This window comes from Protomyctophum bolini (genome assembly GCF_963924005.1).
Source record: "Protomyctophum bolini genome assembly, chromosome: 20".
NCBI lineage: Eukaryota > Metazoa > Chordata > Actinopteri > Myctophiformes > Myctophidae > Protomyctophum > Protomyctophum bolini.
In genome coordinates this window covers 3,133,685-3,155,443 of record NC_137881.1, presented here as the reverse complement: position 1 = coordinate 3,155,443, position 21,759 = coordinate 3,133,685, and the positions used below count along the sequence as shown (strand labels likewise).

General features: G+C 43.8%; 1 protein-coding gene across 1 annotated transcript; it reads right to left on the bottom strand.

Annotated features, from left to right (window-relative positions):
* Window positions 1–1,315: 1,315 nt before the first annotated feature.
* On the bottom strand, window positions 1,316–19,309 carry LOC308335901 (prostacyclin synthase-like). Its single transcript, XM_080793123.1, has 10 exons — window positions 19,183–19,309; window positions 18,569–18,692; window positions 15,437–15,615; window positions 14,538–14,684; window positions 12,940–13,052; window positions 12,393–12,694; window positions 7,173–7,617; window positions 6,377–6,558; window positions 3,371–3,522; window positions 1,316–1,550 (listed from the first exon to the last, which is right to left on the bottom strand). The coding sequence occupies exons 1-10, from the start codon at window positions 19,254–19,256 to the stop codon at window positions 1,382–1,384; spliced, it is 1,887 nt and encodes a 628-aa protein (XP_080649249.1). The 5' UTR covers window positions 19,257–19,309; the 3' UTR covers window positions 1,316–1,381.
* Between the last annotated feature and the right edge of the window lie 2,450 nt (window positions 19,310–21,759).

Genomic DNA, 21,759 nt, shown 5'->3' with positions numbered 1-21,759 from the left:
AAACTATGATTCTACATCAGTGGTTCTCAAACTAAAATAACTATGTTTCTACATCAGTGGTTCTCAAACTAAAATAACTATGTTTCTACATCAGTGGTTCTCAAACTAAAATAACTATGTTTCTACATCAGTGGTTCTCAAACTAAAATAACTATGATTCTACAATCAGTGGTTCTCAAACTAAAATAACTATGTTTCTACATCAGTGGTTCTCAAACTAAAATAACTATGATTCTACATCAGTGGTTCTCAAACTAAAATAACTATATGATTCTACATCAGTGGTTCTCAAACTAAAATAACTATGTTTCTACATCAGTGGTTCTCAAACTAAAATAACTATGTTTCTACATCAGTGGTTCTCAAACTAAAATAACTATGTTTCTACATCAGTGGTTCTCAAACTAAAATAACTATGATTCTACATCAGTGGTTCTCAAACTAAAATAACTATGTTTCTACATCAGTGGTTCTCAAACTAAAATAACTATGTTTCTACATCAGTGGTTCTCAAACTAAAATAACTATGTTTCTACATCAGTGGTTCTCAAACTAAAATAACTATGTTTCTACATCAGTGGTTCTCAAACTAAAATAACTATGTTTCTACATCAGTGGTTCTCAAACTAAAATAACTATGTTTCTACAATCAGTGGTTCTCAAACTAAAATAACTATGTTTCTACAATCAGTGGTTCTCAAACTAAAATAACTATGATTCTACAATCAGTGGTTCTCAAACTAAAATAACTATGTTTCTACAATCAGTGGTTCTCAAACTAAAATAACTATGATTCTACATCAGTGGTTCTCAAACTATAACTTCATATCAAGGATCCCAGAAATGATCTGTATTATCTGAAAATATGTTGTTCCAGGGACCCCCCAGAAGCAAAGCTATGAGTTAAAAACGCTTCTACCTTTAACTTCATTGAAAAATGGGAGTACTCTGTAGCAGAGATGGGCAGTATTTGAAATACGTATTTGAAATACTGTTTTGTATTTTGTAATTTGTATTTCGCTGGGATGGAAGAAATGAGATGTATTTTGTATTTAGATACATTTTTTAACCCAGTATTTGTATTTTGTATCAAAATACATTTTCAATGTGTTTTGCCCATCAGAGATGGGCAGTATTTGAAATACATGTATTTGAAATACGTATTTGAAATACGTATTTGAAATACTTTTTTGTATTTTGTAATTTGTATTTCGCTGGGATGGAAGATGTATTTTGTATTTAGATACATTTTATGACCCAGTATTTGTATTTTATATCAAAATACATTTTCAATGTATTTTGCCCATCTCTGCTCGGTACTTCTCGGTACTTCTCGGTACTTCTCGGTACTTCTTCTACCGTCGCTACAAAGTAACAGGCTTTAGTGTGATGATGTCGTCGTCGCCGCCGCTTTGAGCCTGTATCGGACCTGCAGGTCTCCTATTGGCTGCAGCATCCCGTAACCATAGCGACTGGGGTCGATGGGCGGGACGCGGGCCTGAGGGTCACACAGCTCCACGTCTAGACGGGTCAGCACCGTCAACACGAACCTGTATAGGTCACAAATAATCGCATAACAGTTAACATAAATATACAGGTCACAAAGAATGGCATAACAGTTAACATAAATATACAGGTCACAAAGAATCACATAACAGTTAAGATAAATCTACAGGTCACAAAGAATCACATAACAGTTAACATAAATCTACAGGTCACAAAGAATCACATAACAGTTAAGATAAATATACAGGTCACAAAAAATCACATAACAGTTAAGATAAATCTACAGGTCACAAAGGATCACACAAATAAGAGCTATATTTTAAGCATGTGTGCAACATGACAACTGTTTTAAAGTATTGTACAGTGACAACTAAAGTCCGTAAAGACTACAGACTAAAGTCTGTAATGTTTGTGTTGTACTATTACTACAAAACAATCTAAAATAAAGGGATTTAAGATCATTAAAGCTGGGCTGTTGCCCTGCTGAGTCCAATATATTTCTGCCTATACTTCTGGTCCAGGCCTTTGTCCCAGTTGGTTGTCCCCCATTCTATGTAGAAGAGCCTCCATTGGACTGAAGCCCCATGAAGTGAACACATGCAGTTTGCGTAACTCTGTCTATATCTAAGCCTCTGGGTCTCCCTCCCTACAGACCTTTATAGCCTATTATACTAATTTTCCATGGGCTGTGAATTAGTGCCAAGCTCCTTTTAACTCATATAATTGGATATAAGACGTGTTCTCTGCACCGTTAACCACCTGCCAACGCAAAACACGTTGTCAACAAACACACCGTCAGGCTAATTACTGCACGGGTATAGTCATGGATGGAAGACGGGTCGACTGAAGCCGCGGTAACACAGACATGGATGTCTCTATACGGCAACCCACACTAACGTGAACTTGGATGTCTCTACGGCAACAGGTGCTTGTAGCTAAACCCACACTATCGTGAACTTGAATGTCTCTACGGCAACAGGTGCTTGTAGTTAAACCCACACTAACGTGAACTTGGATGTCTCTACGGCAACAGGTGCTTGTAGTTAAACCCACACTAACGTGAACTTGGATGTCTCTACGGCAACAGGTGCTTGTAGCTAAACCCACACTAACGTGAACTTGGATGTCTCTACGGCAACAGGTGCTTGTAGCTAAACCCACACTAACGTGAACTTGAATGTCTCTACGGCAACAGGTGCTTGTAGTTAAACCCACACTAACGTGAACTTGGATGTCTCTACGGCAACAGGTGCTTGTAGCTAAACCCACACTAACGTGAACTTGGATGTCTCTACGGCAACAGGTGCTTGTAGCTAAACCAACACTAACGTGAACTTGAATGTCTCTACGGCAACAGGTGCTTGTAGTTAAACCCACACTAACGTGAACTTGAATGTCTCTACGGCAACAGGTGCTTGTAGCTAAACCCACACTAACGTGAACTTGGATGTCTCTAGTCTACGGCAACAGGTGCTTGTAGCTAACGGCTAAGCTCCACCGGGCATGTGTGCGTTTGACGTAAGCGCACTGCGCGCACAAAGTATGCGTGCGAAATGCCCCGACTACACCAGATATGTGGCGCGCGGCAGATTTGTGCGGGACCTTCCGGGAGGATATATAGATACGCGCGCATGGGGGCATTATACGCACGTAAAAAACATAGAACCGATCCTATTTTTAGAGCACGCGTAGGATGGCCCGCGGTATCCGTGCGTCTGGTGTAGCTGGTATCATTGAAATCCAAACGCACTGTACACGCGCAGTAAACGCATACGCACGCTCGCAAAATTGCCTGGTGTAGCTTGGCCGTAAACCTACACATACTGGGGTGTGTATGCGTGCATGCATGCGTGCGTGCGCTCACTGCTTGATGCCCGTGGTAGCGAAGCTCTTCCCCACACAGACGTTGCTGCCGCCCCCCCACGGCATGCTGTAATACTTCAGCCGCGCGCCGTCCTTGTAGAACGTCTTCTTCTCCGTCTTGTCGGCGTTTAGGAAGCGGTCGTATTGGAAACGCTGTTAAAGAAGAGACGGATAAATTATGAGGCCTTATTGGTGAATTAAACTGACGTTAGACTTCAACAGACAACACACAATTTATAGAACAGTTTATTTACCTGAAGAGCTTTGGAATAACACAAGTCACGTTATAATAACCAAGCTGTATGATAGGCTAAATGTTAAAGGAGAATTCCGTGCTAGAAGGCTTTCATACCTTTATTTGTAGTTGTTACTGTACGTCCCCACCAAAGAGCTCCAGGTGTTTGTGCAAAAGAGCAAAAAATATTTTTCAACAGCTAAAGCACAACATAATGCTTAAAACGCCAAAAGGGGGTCCCGCCCCAAAAAGGGTTAAAAAACAGTTTTGTCCCGACCCAACCCTTTGGTGTGGTTTGGGCTTTAAAGGCCTCCTGATTGACAAACGTCTCAATCCCAGAATCCCTGAATTCACTGCATTGTCACACCACAGGTTTACAGGTGTAAAGAAGTGGGTGAAATACTATATTTCTGAGCGGTGCCTAACCTAACCGATCCAGTGACTGGCCGCGTGTGTCTGTCTGTCTACAGGTACTACTATAGTATAGAGTCTATACTGTCTGTTTTTTATAAAAGCTGTGTCTTTTGCAGCGCTAACGATCCCTGATGAATTATTCCATTGTGTATACTGTATGTTCCATTGTGCATATATTACCCTACAGTGTAATATTTTAGTCCCTGCGTGCGACCGTGCTGTCCTGTCTGTTTGTTTGTCACTAAGCAGCAGCAGCAGCAGCAGCTCGGTCCCAGGGGACGCCTCTATTCAGCCGTTCCAATGAATGCCTCTAATCCTTCCTCCATTTAAACACAGCGGTACACCGCCCTGCACTGAGCGTTGCCGCTCATGGCGCCATGCTTGGCGGACAGACAGGAAGGCAGACGGTTGGTTATAGACGCACATGTGGCAGTTTGACTGGGGAAGGTTTAGTTAGATGCACCGTATAGCCGTTTGACTGGGGAAGGTTTAGTTAGATGCACCGTATAGCCGTTTGACTGGGGAAGGTTTAGATAGATGCACCGTATAGCAGTTTGACTGGGCAAGGTTTAGTTAGATAGATGCACCGTATAGCAGTTTGACTGGGGAAGGTTTAGTTAGATGCACCGTATAGCAGTTTGACTGGGGAAGGTTTAGTTAGATGCACCGTATAGCAGTTTGACTGGGGAAGGTTTAGATAGATGCACCGTATAGCAGTTTGACTGGGGAAGGTTTAGATAGATGCACCGTATAGCAGTTTGACTGGGGAAGGTTTAGTTAGATGCACCGTATAGCAGTTTGACTGGGGAAGGTTTAGTTAGATGCACCGTATAGCAGTTTGACTGGGGAAGGTTTAGATAGATGCACCGTATAGCAGTTTGACTGGGGAAGGTTTAGATAGATGCACCGTATAGCAGTTTGACTGGGGAAGGTTTAGTTAGATGCACCGTATAGCAGTTTGACTGGGGAAGGTTTAGTTAGATGCACCGTATAGCAGTTTGACTGGGGAAGGTTTAGTTAGATGCACCGTATAGCAGTTTGACTGCAAGGATCTTAAGAGTATATATGAATAGAGACGGCACCCGGAGGAAACCCTGAGGCGAAATGGACATAGTGGTCGAATTTGGTATTGCAGCGTGGGCCCCAAACACATGAACGCGCTGGTCCGTTGACTATCATTGTGCACGTTCACGATGACACGTGACCGCTGTTTCATACGTGAACGCACGTGAACGCGTGCAATGATATAGTCAGCGGCAGCGCGTTCATGTGTTTGGGGGCAAATCCATCCCAGAATGCACTCTGTTCCTATACCCGGAAGGAGGAGTGAAATCGCCTCATGCGCTTTAGAGCAACTTAATGCAAGTGGATGGGAGGAGAACTCGGGTGCCGTCTGTATTCATATATATACTCTAAGGGAAGGGTTCAGAATCTCGTCTCTCAGACGAGCCCTCCATGGTCGCCTCCAGTCATCCCTGCGTTCTCCACACATCCGGTCAGCTGGTTGGTGCTTTGTGCCCCTGCATCCTCTCTGGAGTATACATCCACGTATGTTAGCGTGGGACGTCCTGGTGAGCGCTGCCCGTGTGTTGGTTCCCACAGCACTATAACTGGCAGCTCTTGGTGTCTCTCTAACGATGAACACCCAACTTAGTTTCCATTTCATGCTTTCACAAAATATGTATTCAGTACTTGCTCTCTCTCTCTCTCTCTGCCCATAAACACTCTTTTGCGATTATACTTGCCTCTTTTTGTGTGCATATTTTCCTCTATTTGTGCGGTTATTTGCCTCTTTTTGTGTGCATATTTTCCTCAATCTTTTGCGGTTGTTTGCTTATTTGCTGCACCAGCACTTTCCCCTGAGTGGCCTCTATACCTAGTATAGGTGTGGTGGTGGATGCCAGACTGTCTGGGGGCTTTTAGGAAGGAGTTAACAGTACCTGGGGCTGGTGGTGTTATACCAGGGTGGGTCTGGGGTCTCAGGAAGGGGAACAGAACAGTACCTGGGGCTGGTGGTGTTACCAGGGTGGGTCTGGGGTCTCAGGAAGGGGAACAGAACAGTACCTGGGGCTGGTGGTGGTACCAGGGTGGGTCTGGGGTCTCAGGGAGGGGAACAGAACAGTACCTGGGGCTGGGGGTGGATGCCGAGGTGGTTCTGGGGTCTCAGGAAGGGGAACAGAACAGTACCTGGGGCTGGTGGTGTTACCAGGGTGGGTCTGGGGTCTCAGGAAGGGGAACAGAACAGTACCTGGGGCTGGTGGTGGATGCCAGACTGTCTGGGGGGGCTTTTAGGAAGGAGTTAACAGTACCTGGGGCTGGTGGTGTTACCAGGGTGGGTCTGGGGTCTCAGAACAGTACCTGGGGCTGGGGGTGGATGGCGGGGTCCGTCTGGGGGCTCAGGAAGGGGAACAGACAGATCTTGTCTCCCGGGCGGACCTGGTACTCCCGGCCGTCGGACATGCGCAGCACCTTGCTCTGCACGGCCTGGCGGCTGATGATGGCGGCCGCGGTGAGCCTCAGAGTCTCTCTGACGACGCTGTCTGAGGACACAGGGATGGATGGATGAATGGATGGCCAGCTATTAGTGTAGATTTTCGTCTTTCACAAAGTAAAATTAAATTCCCATTGACAATGAATGGAGAATTTCCGTCACACTGTATGTGAACGAGCAAATCGTTGTACAATGATTCACTTCACCCCTGTTACCCCCCCCCCACCCCCCAACGCCTTCATCCACAGGCTCGAAATGTGGCTCCATGGATGTCTCCTTATGGAGTCCACCGCTCGGTCATTATACCAGAAATAAAGAATTGAAGCAGCCGTGTCATAAAAATGTATAAGGGATCCTTTAAAGCTCATGGAGAGAGAGAGAGAGAGAGAGAGAGAGAGAGAGAGAGAGAGAGAGAGAGAGAGAGAGAGAGAGAGAGAGAGAGAGAGAGAGAGAGAGAGAGAGAGAGAGAGAGAGAGAGAGAGAGAGAGAGAGAGAGAGAGAGAGAGAGAGAGAGAGAGAGAGAGAGAGAGGGTTTAGAGGGAGAGAGAGAGGGAGGGAGGGAGGGAGGGAGAGGGAGAGGGGGAGAGAGAGAGGGAGAGAGAGAGAGAGAGAGGGATAGCTGCAGGTTGAGATGAATAATTGAACAGAGAAGTCTTTCCTCACCGAGCACAGGTGTGCAGTGTGTATCCAGCAGTGTGTAGAGAGGGGAGGCGGTGGTGGTGGAGGGGTGCTGTTTGGGAACGTTCTGGAGGGTGTTGGGGTGGTGTTTGGGAGCGCCCTGGAGCGTGGAGGGGGTGTTGGGGCGCTGTATGGGGGTGTTGGGGTGGTGTTTGGGAGCGCCCTGGAGCGTGGAGGGGGTGTTGGTGATGTTGGGGTGGTGTTTGGGAGCGCCCTGGAGCGTGGAGGGGGTGTTGGGGGTGTTGGGGGTGTTGGGGTGGTGTTTGGGAGCGCCCTGGAGCGTGGAGGGGGTGTTGGTGATGTTGGGGTGGTGTTTGGGAGCGCCCTGCCCGGCCAGGATCTCTGTGATCTCTGCCCTCACCGCCCGCATGGCCTCGGGCTGCGTCAGCAGGAAGCTGAGCAGCCAGAAGGCACACGGCCCGGCGTTGCCCTGCATGTTGGAAACACACACACAGATTGTCAGGATGTTTTACAATTTAGGCATTTAGCACACGCTGTTGATCCAGAGCAACTTACATTAAGCAAGAACAAAAGCATGTCATACATCACATACCGGTATATAAAAAGTATTTATCATGAATCATGTATAAACTATAAGAACGTAACAGTGGAGTATCTATGTCAACTATACATACTATACTATACCAGTAAGACGTGCAAACGCGGGAAGCGAACGCAGCTCGTACATATTTGGGTTTTGGACGTATAGCTGTATATATAAGGTCCCACAGCCAAAAACGAAACCTACCCTTTTGTTAAGTGAAATCACTGAATATACCTTTAAATGAAACACAGGACCACCACCTCCTCCTCCTAATCCACTGAAGTAAAAGTAAGACATTCCAGGTGACTAAAATGTGACTAAAACTAAATGAAAACCACTCAAGTCAAGAGACAATAATAATTATGACTAAAACCAAAATCTAAATGTGCTGTCAAAAACACATTCCCTGCACGTGACAGTGACACAGTAATCCGGGCTTCCCTCCCCCTCCCCCGCCCGAACACGACCAATTGTGTTCGGAAACGTCCTATCTACGCTTGACAAAGCTTGTTTGATTCAAAACCCATGGACTCCCCATGGTTGAATATCCCATTCTGAACGGGAACCCCTTTTGGTGTTTTAAGCATTTTCTTATACTTTAGCTTTTCGAAACATACCAGATCTACAAGCTCATATAGCGCAGCACCGAGTGCCACGCCATACGAGCTTGTAGATCTGCTATTTTTTTTTAAAGTCTTGAAAATGCGGTGCAAATCTTTGAATATAACATTCTTTCAGAGCGAACGTTTTAACTTAAAAATCATTGCTTCTGGTGGAAGTCTCTGGAACAACATATTGTCAGATGGTGGTCGGCGGCCAATTACATATAATTCTGAGGGTCCTTGACATGAAAATGTTTGAGAACAACAGACACATAGAAACATGTTTTTTTTTCAGAACATTTAGAAGGCATTTGTAGAATGTTGTGTCAGGTCTGAATGAGGTATATTACAGTAGGTCATGCTGCCTGCCACGGCCTGATAATTTGTTTCTTCTCCTCGTTATACTGGTGACGTCCTAACGACCTAATCCCTCTATCTCCATCTCCCCATACGAGCCCCCGATCACATGCATCCCTCCCAGCGCCCGGGACGAGCCCCCGATCACATGGTCCCTCCCAGAGCCCGGGACGATCAAGCCCCCCGAACCCCCCAGCGCTGTATTAACCCATTCTGACCCGAGATCAGATTCATATGAGGTTTCCGCTGCAACACACACTGGTCTGATTAACCCATTCTGACCTGAGATCAGATTCTATAAAAATGTCCGTCGTTCTTCGATTTTTCAAAAATAGCAGACCTACAAGCTCGTAGCGCGCCACTCGGTGGCGCGCTATGAGCTTGTAGATCTGCTATTTTTCAATAGCTAAAGCATAACATAATGCCGACACCAAAACGGGTTCCCGTTCAGAATGTGTTAAAGAGGCCTCTTCTTCACAGCGCTGGGGGTTCGTGATGGGTTCGTCCCGGGCGCTGGGAGGGACCATGTGATGTGATCCCATCTCCCAGCAGACGGTATTTAGAGCATGAAAACAATCCCGCTGCTGAAGGACAGAATAAAGGACTCGTCGTCCTTTTTAAAAGGAGAAGAAAAAAAAAACAGTTTTTCTTCTAATTTTCCGAGGCACGGCCTCGTTCGCTCGGTGCCTCGCGTGGCTCAAGGACCACCAGAGACGGGACGGTGCGCCTCTCCGTCACGGTCAGGTTCACGGTCACACAAATCAAGCGCTCCCTAATGTAACATGTCAGTATAGTTTCACTTCCAGGTGTCCTAGTATGTCTGATTAGAACACACTGGCTCTATATATAAATATATAAAACACGTTTTCATGCCAAGGACCCCCAAATTGACATTAATTATCCCGTACATTTTACACTCTCAGAGTTACAGACCCATTAGGATCCAACTGCTCAGTTGTTTTACCTTAGGCCACGGGTATAGTAGGCATAATTCTACTTGTGCAAATAAGGTATATGGCATCCAGAAAGTAGGCTATAGTCTACTCAAACTACTTCAAAATGTGACTAACTTGTGAGCTTGTATTATTGGTATTTTTGAATAGACAGAGCTTAAGTGGTTAACCTACGTTTTGTAATAATAATCTAAATCTGCAAACTAAAAAGTAAAGTTTTAAAATCCTAATTGTAGTGGAGTACAAAAGTACAATACGTACTGTGCCTCTGAGACGTGGATTTATAATGTATACATTCTTTAAACTAAATTGACATACTCAAGTAAAGTGAAAGTAGGCCTACCTCTAAATTTTAAGTACAGTAGGCTACTAAGTGTAACTGTCCCAGAACGAGAGACAGGGTTTTCAGCTATAAATATAAATAATATTGTATGGTTTTGCTTATGTTATGTTCATGCATATTTTGGGTTAATTTCATAATGAATAAATAGAATTACAAATGGCAATAAATATTGTAACGAGGGAACTGCCATCCTATGCCCTGCTACTACAGTGTATTGTCCACAGCCTATTGTGTGTGTAGTTACTAAGCCTATGTTCTGATTGGGTCTCAGCCCCAGGGGGTTCTGGGTAGGTTATGTTCTATGTTCAGCCCGCCAGTTTAGTGTGTTGTTTTCCGGTTTTCCGGTATGGACGTCTGAGTGATTCCTCCTCCGTCTCTGCCTGAGAACCTTACGGACCGACAACAACCAAAGAAAGACTTATGCAAAGAGTGTGAGTTTAACTATACTTGCCGTAAATTGTGGCAAGTTCTGTCAACATATCTGTAACTCTGCCGACGTTCTGACAAGTAAACATCCTATGGAAACCCTTGTTGTTGTGGCATCAATACCACTCGCCTCCAATGCACCACATAAGTAAGTCGGGGTCCACAACAATATGTTAAAAGGTTATATCACAAGGTAAAAATGCACCCTTTGGAAGGGAGTCACATGATTAGAGTGTCACGTCATTCACAGACGTCACCTATCAGTAAGGGTCAGAGGTCGTTGAACTGAGTTCCTGGAAAGAAGTTGATGTTTTGGGAAGTCAGAGAGACAGACAATTATAATTCATCTGCACATGGTTCAAAGGCGCACACGGTACATATAGTCTTTATTATGTGTTCCTTTATTGTGTTGTGTAGTATTTTGCTGTAAATGTGGAACTGCAGACTTTATTGACAAGTTGGACTCACATGTGTGGAATTATTAACTAGAGCAGGGGTTCCCAAACTTTTTTGGACCAGGTACCCCTTTTGGGGTAGATATTTTTCCAGGTACCACTGTATCACATATACAGACGTCTAAATGTAGGCGTCTAAATGTATACAGTCGTCTAAATGTAGACGTCTAAATGTAGACGTCTAAATGTAGGTGTCTAAATGTATACAGACGTCTAAATGTAGACGTCTAAATGTAGACGTCAAGAGCAGTATCACCCTAAATAAAACCAAAATATGACATCTGTATGATGCGTGGACATTCCAATGAACCTGTACAGCTACACTAAGTACTTGAATACATTTAAATTAGTAAATTATTGGCGTCTGTACGGTAGACAAAATCAGAGACGGCACGCTAGCTCCCCCACCTGACAGCATCGTGCAATGACAACAACATGGTCAGGAGCGTTTGTGTGCAGACTCATTAGACTGTGGGAGTGTTCTTATTCTTAAACCTATTGCTGTCTCGCCTCAGATAGATTAAAGTTAAACTACCATAGTTAGTTTAGAGATTACACATAAATAGTATGGATGGATGGATATGACTCACTAGCATGGATATTAAGAAGGTTTGAGTGTTAAGCCATGTGAGACGATTGTCTGGCGATTGCTGTTTTCCAGGAGAGTGAGTTACACCCGTTCTCGTGTCGATTCACTGATTATTATTTTTTTACAAATGAGCCGAAACCAAAACCCGTCACACGCCCAACTGAAGATGAACCTGACCAGGCCTGACTGAGGCCTGACTGAATCCTATTTTATCATTTAGTGCTCAAACCTTTTCATGTCAAAGACCCCCAAGAGACATATGGACCACCACCTCAGAAGCAAAGATTTCAGTAAAAAAAATAATGGTTCGCTTTTAAAAAGTGTGCGTGCCTGCGTATACGTATTCCTTCCTGAAAACCTAAAAACATGACTTAGGCAACAGGTTTTTCAAGATGAGTTGTACTATAGAGCGTCGCAGTCCCGCCCCCTTTCAGAACGACGAGTGGCCCAGGAAATTATTCTCCATTCATTTTCTCCATAGGCTTTTAAAAAAGTATTTATTTAAAGACGGTTACGCCGCGGACAAAGCCAACTCGGATCGTGAGAAATCATGACAATGAACACAATGTTTTGGGGCCGATCAAATAATATAGTAAGAAAAAAAACAAAACAAATAGTGTTGTCTCCTGCCTTTATTTTCTTCTTTCTAATGATTTGATCGGCACAAAATATTGTGTTTGGAGCAGCGGTGGCCGAACGGTTTGTGGAGCGGTCTTGATATCGGAAGGTCGCTATAGTTCGTATCCCCGGCACGTTAAAATTACCACCGCTGAAGTCAGTGAAGTGCCCTTGAGCAAGGCATTGAACCTCTACCATGACATGTTCTATGAGCAGGGCCTGGCTGTAAACAAGTTCTTGGGCTTAGTCCAGTTACCCTAAACATAGTACCTTAATACCTTTCCTTTCCTTTCCACAGCTGCAGTAATTCTACAGTACCTGGGTGGTCCACAGCTGCAGCAGTAAGGCCCGTCTCTGCATCTCCAGGTCCACCTTCTCCTCCTGTAAGTACCGCTGATAGCCCTGCTGCCAGGAGCCTGAGGTGGGCTCTGAGGGCCCCCGGGGGCCCCCGGGACCCTCGCCTCTCTCTGAGGGGCCCCCGGGACCCCCGCCTCTCTCTGAGGGGCCCCCGGGACCCCCGCCTCTCTCTGAGGGGCCCCCGGGACACGCGCTTCCCAGCCAGGCTGGGGACAGCAGCTCCCACAGGTGCTCTCGAGACGCGCTGGCCATCTTCTTTTCCTCTGTTTTTAAGAGATTCAACATGAATAATAATATTAGTATACAGTCATAAATGATATATGGACAGCAAGGCACCAACCTGCTCACTGCCTGCCTGCCTGTCTGCCTGCCTGCCTGTCTGTCTGTCTGCCTGTCTGTCTGCCTGTCTGCCTGCCTGCCTGCCTGCCTGTCTGTCTGCCTGCCTGTCTGTCTGCCTGCCTGCCTGCCTGCCTGTCTGCCTGCCGGCCGAACTCGATGTTTAGCTTACCTTTCCTGAGTGTGCCGCGCGCCATTTTTGAGAGCAGGGCATCGAACTTGCGGAACTCTTCGTACACATCGGCAGCGTTGTCCCTCCTCTCGAACAGGGTGAGGTACCCAGCCCTGTAATATAAGGGGGAAAAAAAGCAACAACAATTATTTACAATCACAATTTAGGCATTTTAGCAGACACTCTTAACCCAGAGCGATTTACAGTAAGAAACAAAAAGAAAAACGAATTGACAAACTATACAGTAAAGAAGGCAACACATCTATAGTGTCCAATCTGGTGTGTGCCGTCTGCTTCAAATAACATCATCATTTATTGACAACCAGTACTATAGGTTTCTTTTTAATAGCAGGGTCAAACTGTATCAATGGAAGAGTAGGACTAGGGAGACCTCTGCTGACCTTTACTCTACTGTACAGATTGGTCAAAATAATGCTTTAATCCTGGAACACTAGTCCCTAGAACTAGGCCTATAGTGTTGAACACTAGGCCTAGTGTTTAGGGAAGGGGTTCTCAACCAAAGTACCACCACTGAAAATATCTGTCTCTCCAAGTACCACCATAATAACTGATGTTAAAATACAGCAGCGTAGACCTGCCCTTTGTGTTCCATTCCTATAATAACTGATGTTGAAATACAGCAGCGTAGACCTGCCCTTTGTGTTCCATTCCTATAATAACTGATGTTAAAATACAGCAGCGTAGACCTGCCCTTTGTGTTCCATTCCTATAATAACTGATGTTAAAATACAGGAGCGTAGACCTGCCCTTTATGTTCCATTCCTATTAATAACTGATGTTAAAATACAGCAGCGTAGACCTGCCCTTTATGTTCCATTCCTATAATAACTGATGTTAAAATACAGCAGCGTAGACCTGCCCTTTGTGTTCCATTCCTATAATAACTGATGTTAAAATACAGCAGCGTAGACCTGCCCTTTATGTTCCATTCCTATAATAACTGATGTTAAAATACAGCAGCGTAGACCTGCCCTTTGTGTTCCATTCCTATAATAACTGATGTTAAAATACAGCATCGTAGACCTGCCCTTTGTGTTCCATTCCTATAATAACTGATGATATTTATAATGTGATTATGATTAATCCGTTCTTAAATCTTCTATTAACGGCTATAGGTGTGATTGTCATGCTCATTTCAGCACAGCTGGAGAGCCTATTGTTGGTCAGAAGAGCTACCTGTATTAATATAAATATTTCATTCCACTTTTGTGTTATTCTTTCTCCTTTTGTTGTGCGACTCCTCTTTGTACCACCAGAGGGGGCTGAAGTACCACTAGTGGACCTATAGTACCAGTGGTTGGGAACCTCTGTAATCTAGGGCCTAGAACACTAAACTAAACACAGGGCATTTCCACCCGGACAATTATATATTTGTAATTTTCATAATGTTGCTGCTATTATGGTCTGCTATGACGATTACCTGAACAGCAGGCTGTAAGAGAGGTGCATTGTTAATGTTAATACTAATACTAATATTAATAATACATACCTGAACAGCAGGCTGTAACAGAGGTGTTTAATAATAATACATACCTGAACAGCAGGCTGTAACAGAGGTGTTTAATAATAATACATACCTGAACAGCAGGCTGTAACAGAGGCTGAACAGCCCCTCCTGTCTCCACTCTGAAGGCTTGCAGCCTTTCTGCTCGGCCAGCAGCAGCGCCTCCAGGTGGCTGCCCATGGAAGTGCTCAGTTTGGCTAAATTGACCCCATTGAAGTGCCTGAGGAACGAACGACACAGAAGTTGTTAAAGCAGCTATAACATGAATTTAAACAGTTTTTAATATTTAATATCATATTGTCTATGTCCCTCAGACTTATTTCTAACGGTTTGATCCTCAATCACCTCTCTGATATAATTATAACCAGTCCATGGTATTTCTTTTTTTTTGCTTCTGAAGCTGTTTTAGCTGCAGTACCACAATGTCCTGAGGTGGTGTGGGCGCTGATATGCAACTTATTTAATATTTGTAATATATATGTTTTTATCCAACGATTTTGTAACCCATTTTTCACCCCCTGTGTCAATCATCTAATGTGATCCTGGGCTCTACACACCCTCCACCAACCTAGTCCCCATATATGGGGGACAAGGGGAGACCAACCTAGTCCCCATATATGGGGGACAAGGGGAGACCAACCTAGTCCCCATATATGGGGGACAAGGGGAGAGCAACGGACTTGAACTCATGCTTCCTTCATGCCTGAGTGTCCAAGTTGCTCCTTTTACACCTGACAGGGGGGAGTTTCCCTGGTTGGACGTATAGCGCGTGGAAGGAACACGTTATTCCAACCAGTTCCTTTCCCCTCCATCAGGCGCCCCGGCTAGCCAGGGGGAGGCAGTTTAGAGACCAGGATTACTGCATGTTTTTTGTGAGGGTACCTACCCTAATAGTTGAGTCGTTATAATATCTGATGCTAGATAAACACAGGCTTATGTTTCCATCCCATGTGTTAGGGTCATGTGACTCACCGCCTCATCCAGGCCGTCTCGGCCGCGGGGTCCACGCCCCCGGGCAGCTCCAGGCCGAAGATGCGTTTCATCAGCCGGGCGCGGTTGGCCGAGAAGTCCAGCGAGACGCCGTCGTTCAGGACCTGGTCGTAGGAGGCGGGGTCCAGGAGCACGGTGACGTACTGGCCCGCAACACGCACCTGTAATTATAACATTTATAACATTTATAACGGTCACATACTGGCCCGCAACACGCACCTGTAGGGTTAATAACATTTATAACATTTATAACGGTCACATACTGACCAGCAACACACACCTGTAATAATAACATTTATAACGTTTATAACATTTATAACGGTCACATACTGACCCGCAACATGCACCTGTAATTATAACATAACAGTCACATACTGGCCCGCAACAAACACCTGTAGGGATTATAACATTTATAACAGTCACATACTGACCAGCAACACACACCTGTGTTGCTGGCCCATTGCAGTAGTTGGACAGGTAAATGGGTGTCAGTGAGGTGTGGTGTAGATGTGTCAACATGCAGGCCCATTAGGTGTAAATACTTGTCATTGGTTAAATCTTTACAAAACCTAAACACAGACTTAACCACTACAAACTCACAAGTGAACTTGAAGATCAGGTTTTTTTTTTCTGCTTTTTTTCTTTTTTGCTACTCTTGTGCGACACTAGGTATATAATGATGAAGTTCAAGTACGACATTACAAAAAACAGGGAAGTACTCTCATGTGTGACTTAAAAGCAGCATTACCACAATGTTGAAACACTCGTAAAAAGTTCCCTTTTTTAAAATGTTACTGGTAATTGCGGTTAAACTGTCACACTTCTTTAGAAGATGTCGTTGCTGTCCGGGAAGGAAACCTCGTAACCACATCCTCTCCCTCCTAAAACAGCTAACTCCACCACCTCTCCCCCTCTCAAACCGTCTGCTAAAACAGCTAACTCCACCACCTCTCCCCCTCTCAAACTGTCTGCTATAAAGCAGCTAACTCCACCACCTCTCCCCCTCTCAAACTGTCTGCTATAAAGCAGCTAACTCCACCACCTCTCCCCGTCTCAAACCGTCTGCTATAAAGCAGCTAACTCCACCACCTCTCCCCCTCTCAAACTGTCTGCTATAAAGCAGCTAACTCCACCACCTCTCCCCCTCTCAAACTGTCTGCTATAAAGCAGCTAACTCCACCACCTCTCCCCGTCTCAAACCGTCTGCTATAAAACAGCTAACTCCACCACCTCTCCCCCTCTCAAACCGTCTGCTATAAAGCAGCTAACTCCACCACCTCTCCCCCTCTCAAACCGTCTGCTATAAAGCAGCTAACTCCACCACCTCTCCCCCTCTCAAACTGTCTGCTATAAAGCAACTAACTCCACCACCTCTCCTCCTCTCAAACTGTCTGCTATAAAGCAGCTAACTCCACCACCTCTCTCCTTGACAATATCTAAAGTCACACAACACCAACATTGATGAGGCTGTATTGCATCGTTTAAAAAAATATATAAGGTTTTATATCTTCATTTCCTTAAAAAGGTATATGTTTAATTTCCTGAAAAATGAACATTTTGGAGTTATGAGGTTTTCCTCCTGACAGCAAGGATATTGTATTGACCCAACGAACCGTGTCTTCTTTCCCAACGTTCCACATGAGGTATGGCTGTATTAGTTTACCATAGCTCGGAATCCCCTCGATGATGTCATCCTTATAGGCATAATTATGTCCTAATCCTAACCTCGGCCCTGTTGTTTTTGGCAGCACATTTAGATTTTAGTTTTAGTCATAGTCTCTTGAATAGTTTTCACTTAGTTTCAGTCACATTTTAGTCACCTGGAATGTATTAGTGTTAGTCGACTATAAATATCATAAGATTTTAGTCGACTAAATCTACAGTTGATTTGTTCCTTTTTAAAATGTATTTTGGCGGGCCTTGATATGCCGTCGTAATGACTGTTTTTACACATGCTGAAAATAGCAGATCTACAAGCTCACGTCACGTCGGGCTGCAAGCTTGTAGATCTGCTATTTTCAGCATGAAACCAAGTGTAAAATGACTTATACTGGATCTCTTGTCCACTAGTCCCTTCCTAACATTTTTGTCTAGTTTTTATTTGTTGACGAAATTGTCAGTATATTTAGTCGTATAGTTTTAGTCATCGTACAGTATAGCTTAGTTTTCATGTAGTTTCCATTTAGTTTTTGTCAGTGAAAAAAGGTACAGTCGACCAATTTCTTTTCTTTGTTTTAGTCAACACTGCAACACCTCTGCAACCACTGCAACTAATGGTACAGTGTATGTACAGTATGAGCATTAGTGAGGAGAGATTCTACCACCATATGGTGAGAGAAATGGCTGAATTATATCATTGCAATGCTGTTACGGCACACATGCACCTCCATCAGTGGTTTCTAGGCCCATTGTGTATTCAACATTTGAGCCACGGACCACCGTTTGATGACATTTAGCCTCTTAGACCCAAAACTTTGAATATTTTTGTTATCGTTGATTAGGATTAAGTAATGCAGATATAGTTTAACAATAATTTGTCTTGAGAGCGTAAAATGAAACCAAGGGTCCATTTGGTTTTACACTCTCCAGAGTTAAACATCTATAAGGAACCCCCTCAGGGACCACTGGTGGTCCCCAGACCACACGGGGACCCCCTGGAACCCCCTCAGGGACCACCGGTGGTCCCCAGACCACACGGGGACCCCCTGGAACCCCCTCAGGGACCACTGGTGGTCCCCAGACCTACATTGTTGGGTCACCCACACAACACATAATGTGTTCATGTGTGTGCAAACATATGTTGTCAATAATTTGCAATTATAGGCATTCAGCAGATGCTCTTAATCCAGAGCGATTTACAGTAAGCAAGAACAAACTTGGTTAATACATAAAAAATAGTGATCACGAATCCTACGTAAGCTAAGAACCTAACAGTGGAATATCTATATAATGAAACTATAGTGTATAATAAACTACAGAATGCCATGTCTACATATTAAAGTGCTATATCTCAGTTACATAAGCTGGGCCTGTATATGCAATTATAATTATGCCTGTCAGTCCAACATTATAGTTATACAACATTTTATAAAACACAACAGTTTGAAAACCTACCGTGAATATGTCCCCGTGCTTGTTCTTCATGCGTGTCAAGAACTTCGCAGCATCTCTTCCGAACTCCAGGGCGTGACCCAGCCAGGGAACCAGGCCTTTGTCTAGCGGGGGCTCATTTCTCTGCCTGTTGAGTCAAGACAAGCACGCACACGTACAGTAGAAAATGTAAACAAAGCATCACATCGGTTACAAAAAGCTTCAGCGCGGCATTTAGTGCTTTTTAAGCACCATTTCTCGCCTGGTGTGTATAGAGCTATACAACAACTGTAACTCTGCCTTGATTTCTATTGTACATGCATCTCACGTTATTGCATTCAATTTCACAGCACTTGCTATCATAAAGCACTGCATGGATTTGATCTATCAAAAGTACAGGTGTTTATGTTTATGTTACAAGTACACCACAGTTTAGTGTCAAATATGGATTTCTTTTTTTCTGAAGTAAAGGTTGTGTGTCCTCATTCAGAATGAGGACACAACTTGTACAAACTGTCCAATAAAACATAGTATCTATATCATTCATTAATCCTTTGAATAATGGTTATTATGACTTCAAGTACATTAATAAGTAAGCAATGTAATTCACGTGATAATTAAATTAATTAAGGTCTTACCTCGAACGGGACGAGTAAAATAATACAACGAGGGCAAGGACTCCATTGATCAGCAGAAATATAGTCCATAGCATGTTCCTGTGAAAACTCTCTGTCTGTCTCTCTCTCTCTCCTAGCGACTACCACTGCTTATGTACTACTCCACACACACACACACACACACACACACACACACACACACACACACACACACACACTGCATGCAGGGTGACAGAACAAGTTGTGAAAGAAAGAAGGCGTGGGAAGGAAGGAAGGAAGGTGTGTCAGAGCACGGTGAGGTGACAGCTCTGTCATCTAGACGAGTATCATGTACGACAGCTGGCTGACGGCCAGGAAACCACTTAAAGTACTTCACTGCTTCACTTAAAGTACTTAAAGTAGGCCTACTTTAAGTTTAAAGTACTTCACTCTCTCCTTCATACTATATGAGGAGTGAGGACTCAGTTTAAAGTACTTCACTCTCTCCTTATACTGACTATGAGTATATGAGGACTCAGTTTAAAGTACTTCACTCTCTCCTTATACTGACTATGAGTATGAATTTTTCATTCCACCAAAATCTTCACTCTCTCCTTGAACTCATTTAGGCCTGAGGCCAATTCTAAAAACACGTGTGTGAACGAGTGGTGCAACTCCCCTAGTTCTGGGTGCCTGCCTGGTGTTTTAAGTAGTTAGTTAAAATAGCCAATCTACAAGCTTGCAACGTGTCGATGTATAGATTGGCTATTTTATTAAAAAAAAAAAAGTTTTTTCAAAATAGTAAATAAAGGCAAAGTATAGTTTAGGGATAATACAGGGTTTAGCATGGATGAAAATATAAATAGATATATAGCCCTCACATATGTATTTCTCAAAATGTATGATGTAGTTAATGATGGCTAGCATTTGTATAATAGTCCTCAGGTCTAAATGGGTCAATTATTGAGGAAGTGCATTGTTCTCTGAGTACTGAAGGTGTGTGTGTGTGTGTGTGTGTGTGTGTGTGTGTGTGTGTGTGTGTGTGTGTGTGTGTGTGTGTGTGTGTGTGTGTGTACACACAGTACTCACATCGTCTAAATGGGACCACATTGTACATTAATTGGCACCGGCACAACTCAAACAACCACAATATGAAAGAACTATACAGATATATTTTTATGGATTTTTACTATGCATGAACACACTCACACGATGATAGAATATCCTATACCTGTCACCTGGTATGGTGTGTTGTTGTGTGTGGTATCATTATGATAGAATATCCTACCTGTCACCTGGTATGGTGTGTTGTTGTGTGTGGTATCATTATGATAGAATATCCTACCTGTCACCTGGTATGGTGTGTTGTTGTGTGTGGTATCATTATGATAGAATATCCTACCTGTCACCTGGTATGGTGTGTTGTTGTGTGTGGTATCATTATGATAGAATATCCTACCTGTCACCTGGTATGGTGTGTTGTTGTGTGTGGTATCATTATGATAGAATATCCTACCTGTCACCTGGTATGGTGTGTTGTTGTGTGTGGTATCATTATGATAGAATATCCTACCTGTCACCTGGTATGGTGTGTTGTTGTGTGTGGTATCATTATGATAGAATATCCTACCTGTCACCTGGTATGGTGTTCTGTTGTGTGTGGTATCATTATGATAGAATATCCTACCTGTCACCTGGTATGGTGTTCTGTTGTGTGTGGTATCATTGTGATAGAATATCCTACCTGTCACCTGGTATGGTGTTCTGTTGTGTGTGGTATCATTATGATAGAATATCCTATACCTGTCACCTGGTATGGTGTGTTGTTGTGTGTGGTATCATTATGATAGAATATCCTACCTGTCACCTGGTATGGTGTGTTGTTGTGTGTGGTATCATTATGATAGAATATCCTACCTGTCACCTGGTATGGTGTTCTGTTGTGTGTGGTATCATTATGATAGAATATCCTACCTGTCACCTGGTATGGTGTGTTGTTGTGTGTGGTATCATTATGATAGAATATCCTACCTGTCACCTGGTATGGTGTTCTGTTGTGTGTGGTATCATTATGATAGAATATCCTACCTGTCACCTGGTATGGTGTTTTGCTGTGTGTGGTATCATTATGATAGAATATCCTACCTGTCACCTGGTATGGTGTGTTGTTGTGTTGGTATCATTATGATAGAATATCCTACCTGTCACCTGGTATGGTGTTCTGTTGTGTGTGGTATCATTATGATAGAATATCCTACCTGTCACCTGGTATGGTGTTCTGTTGTGTGTGGTATCATTATGATAGAATATCCTACCTGTCACCTGGTATGGTGTTTTGTTGTGTTTGGTATCATTATGATAGAATATCCTACCTGTCACCTGGTATGGTGTGTTGTTGTGTGTGGTATCATTATGATAGAATATCCTATACCTGTCACCTGGTATGGTGTGTTGTTGTGTGTGGTATCATTATGATAGAATATCCTACCTGTCACCTGGTATGGTGTGTTGTTGTGTGTGGTATCATATCAAACACAAAGAAACTGCCCCGGGGACATTCCACAGCCATTACACCTTGTTTAAACTAACCCATTCAGGACGGGAACCCCTTTGTGGTGT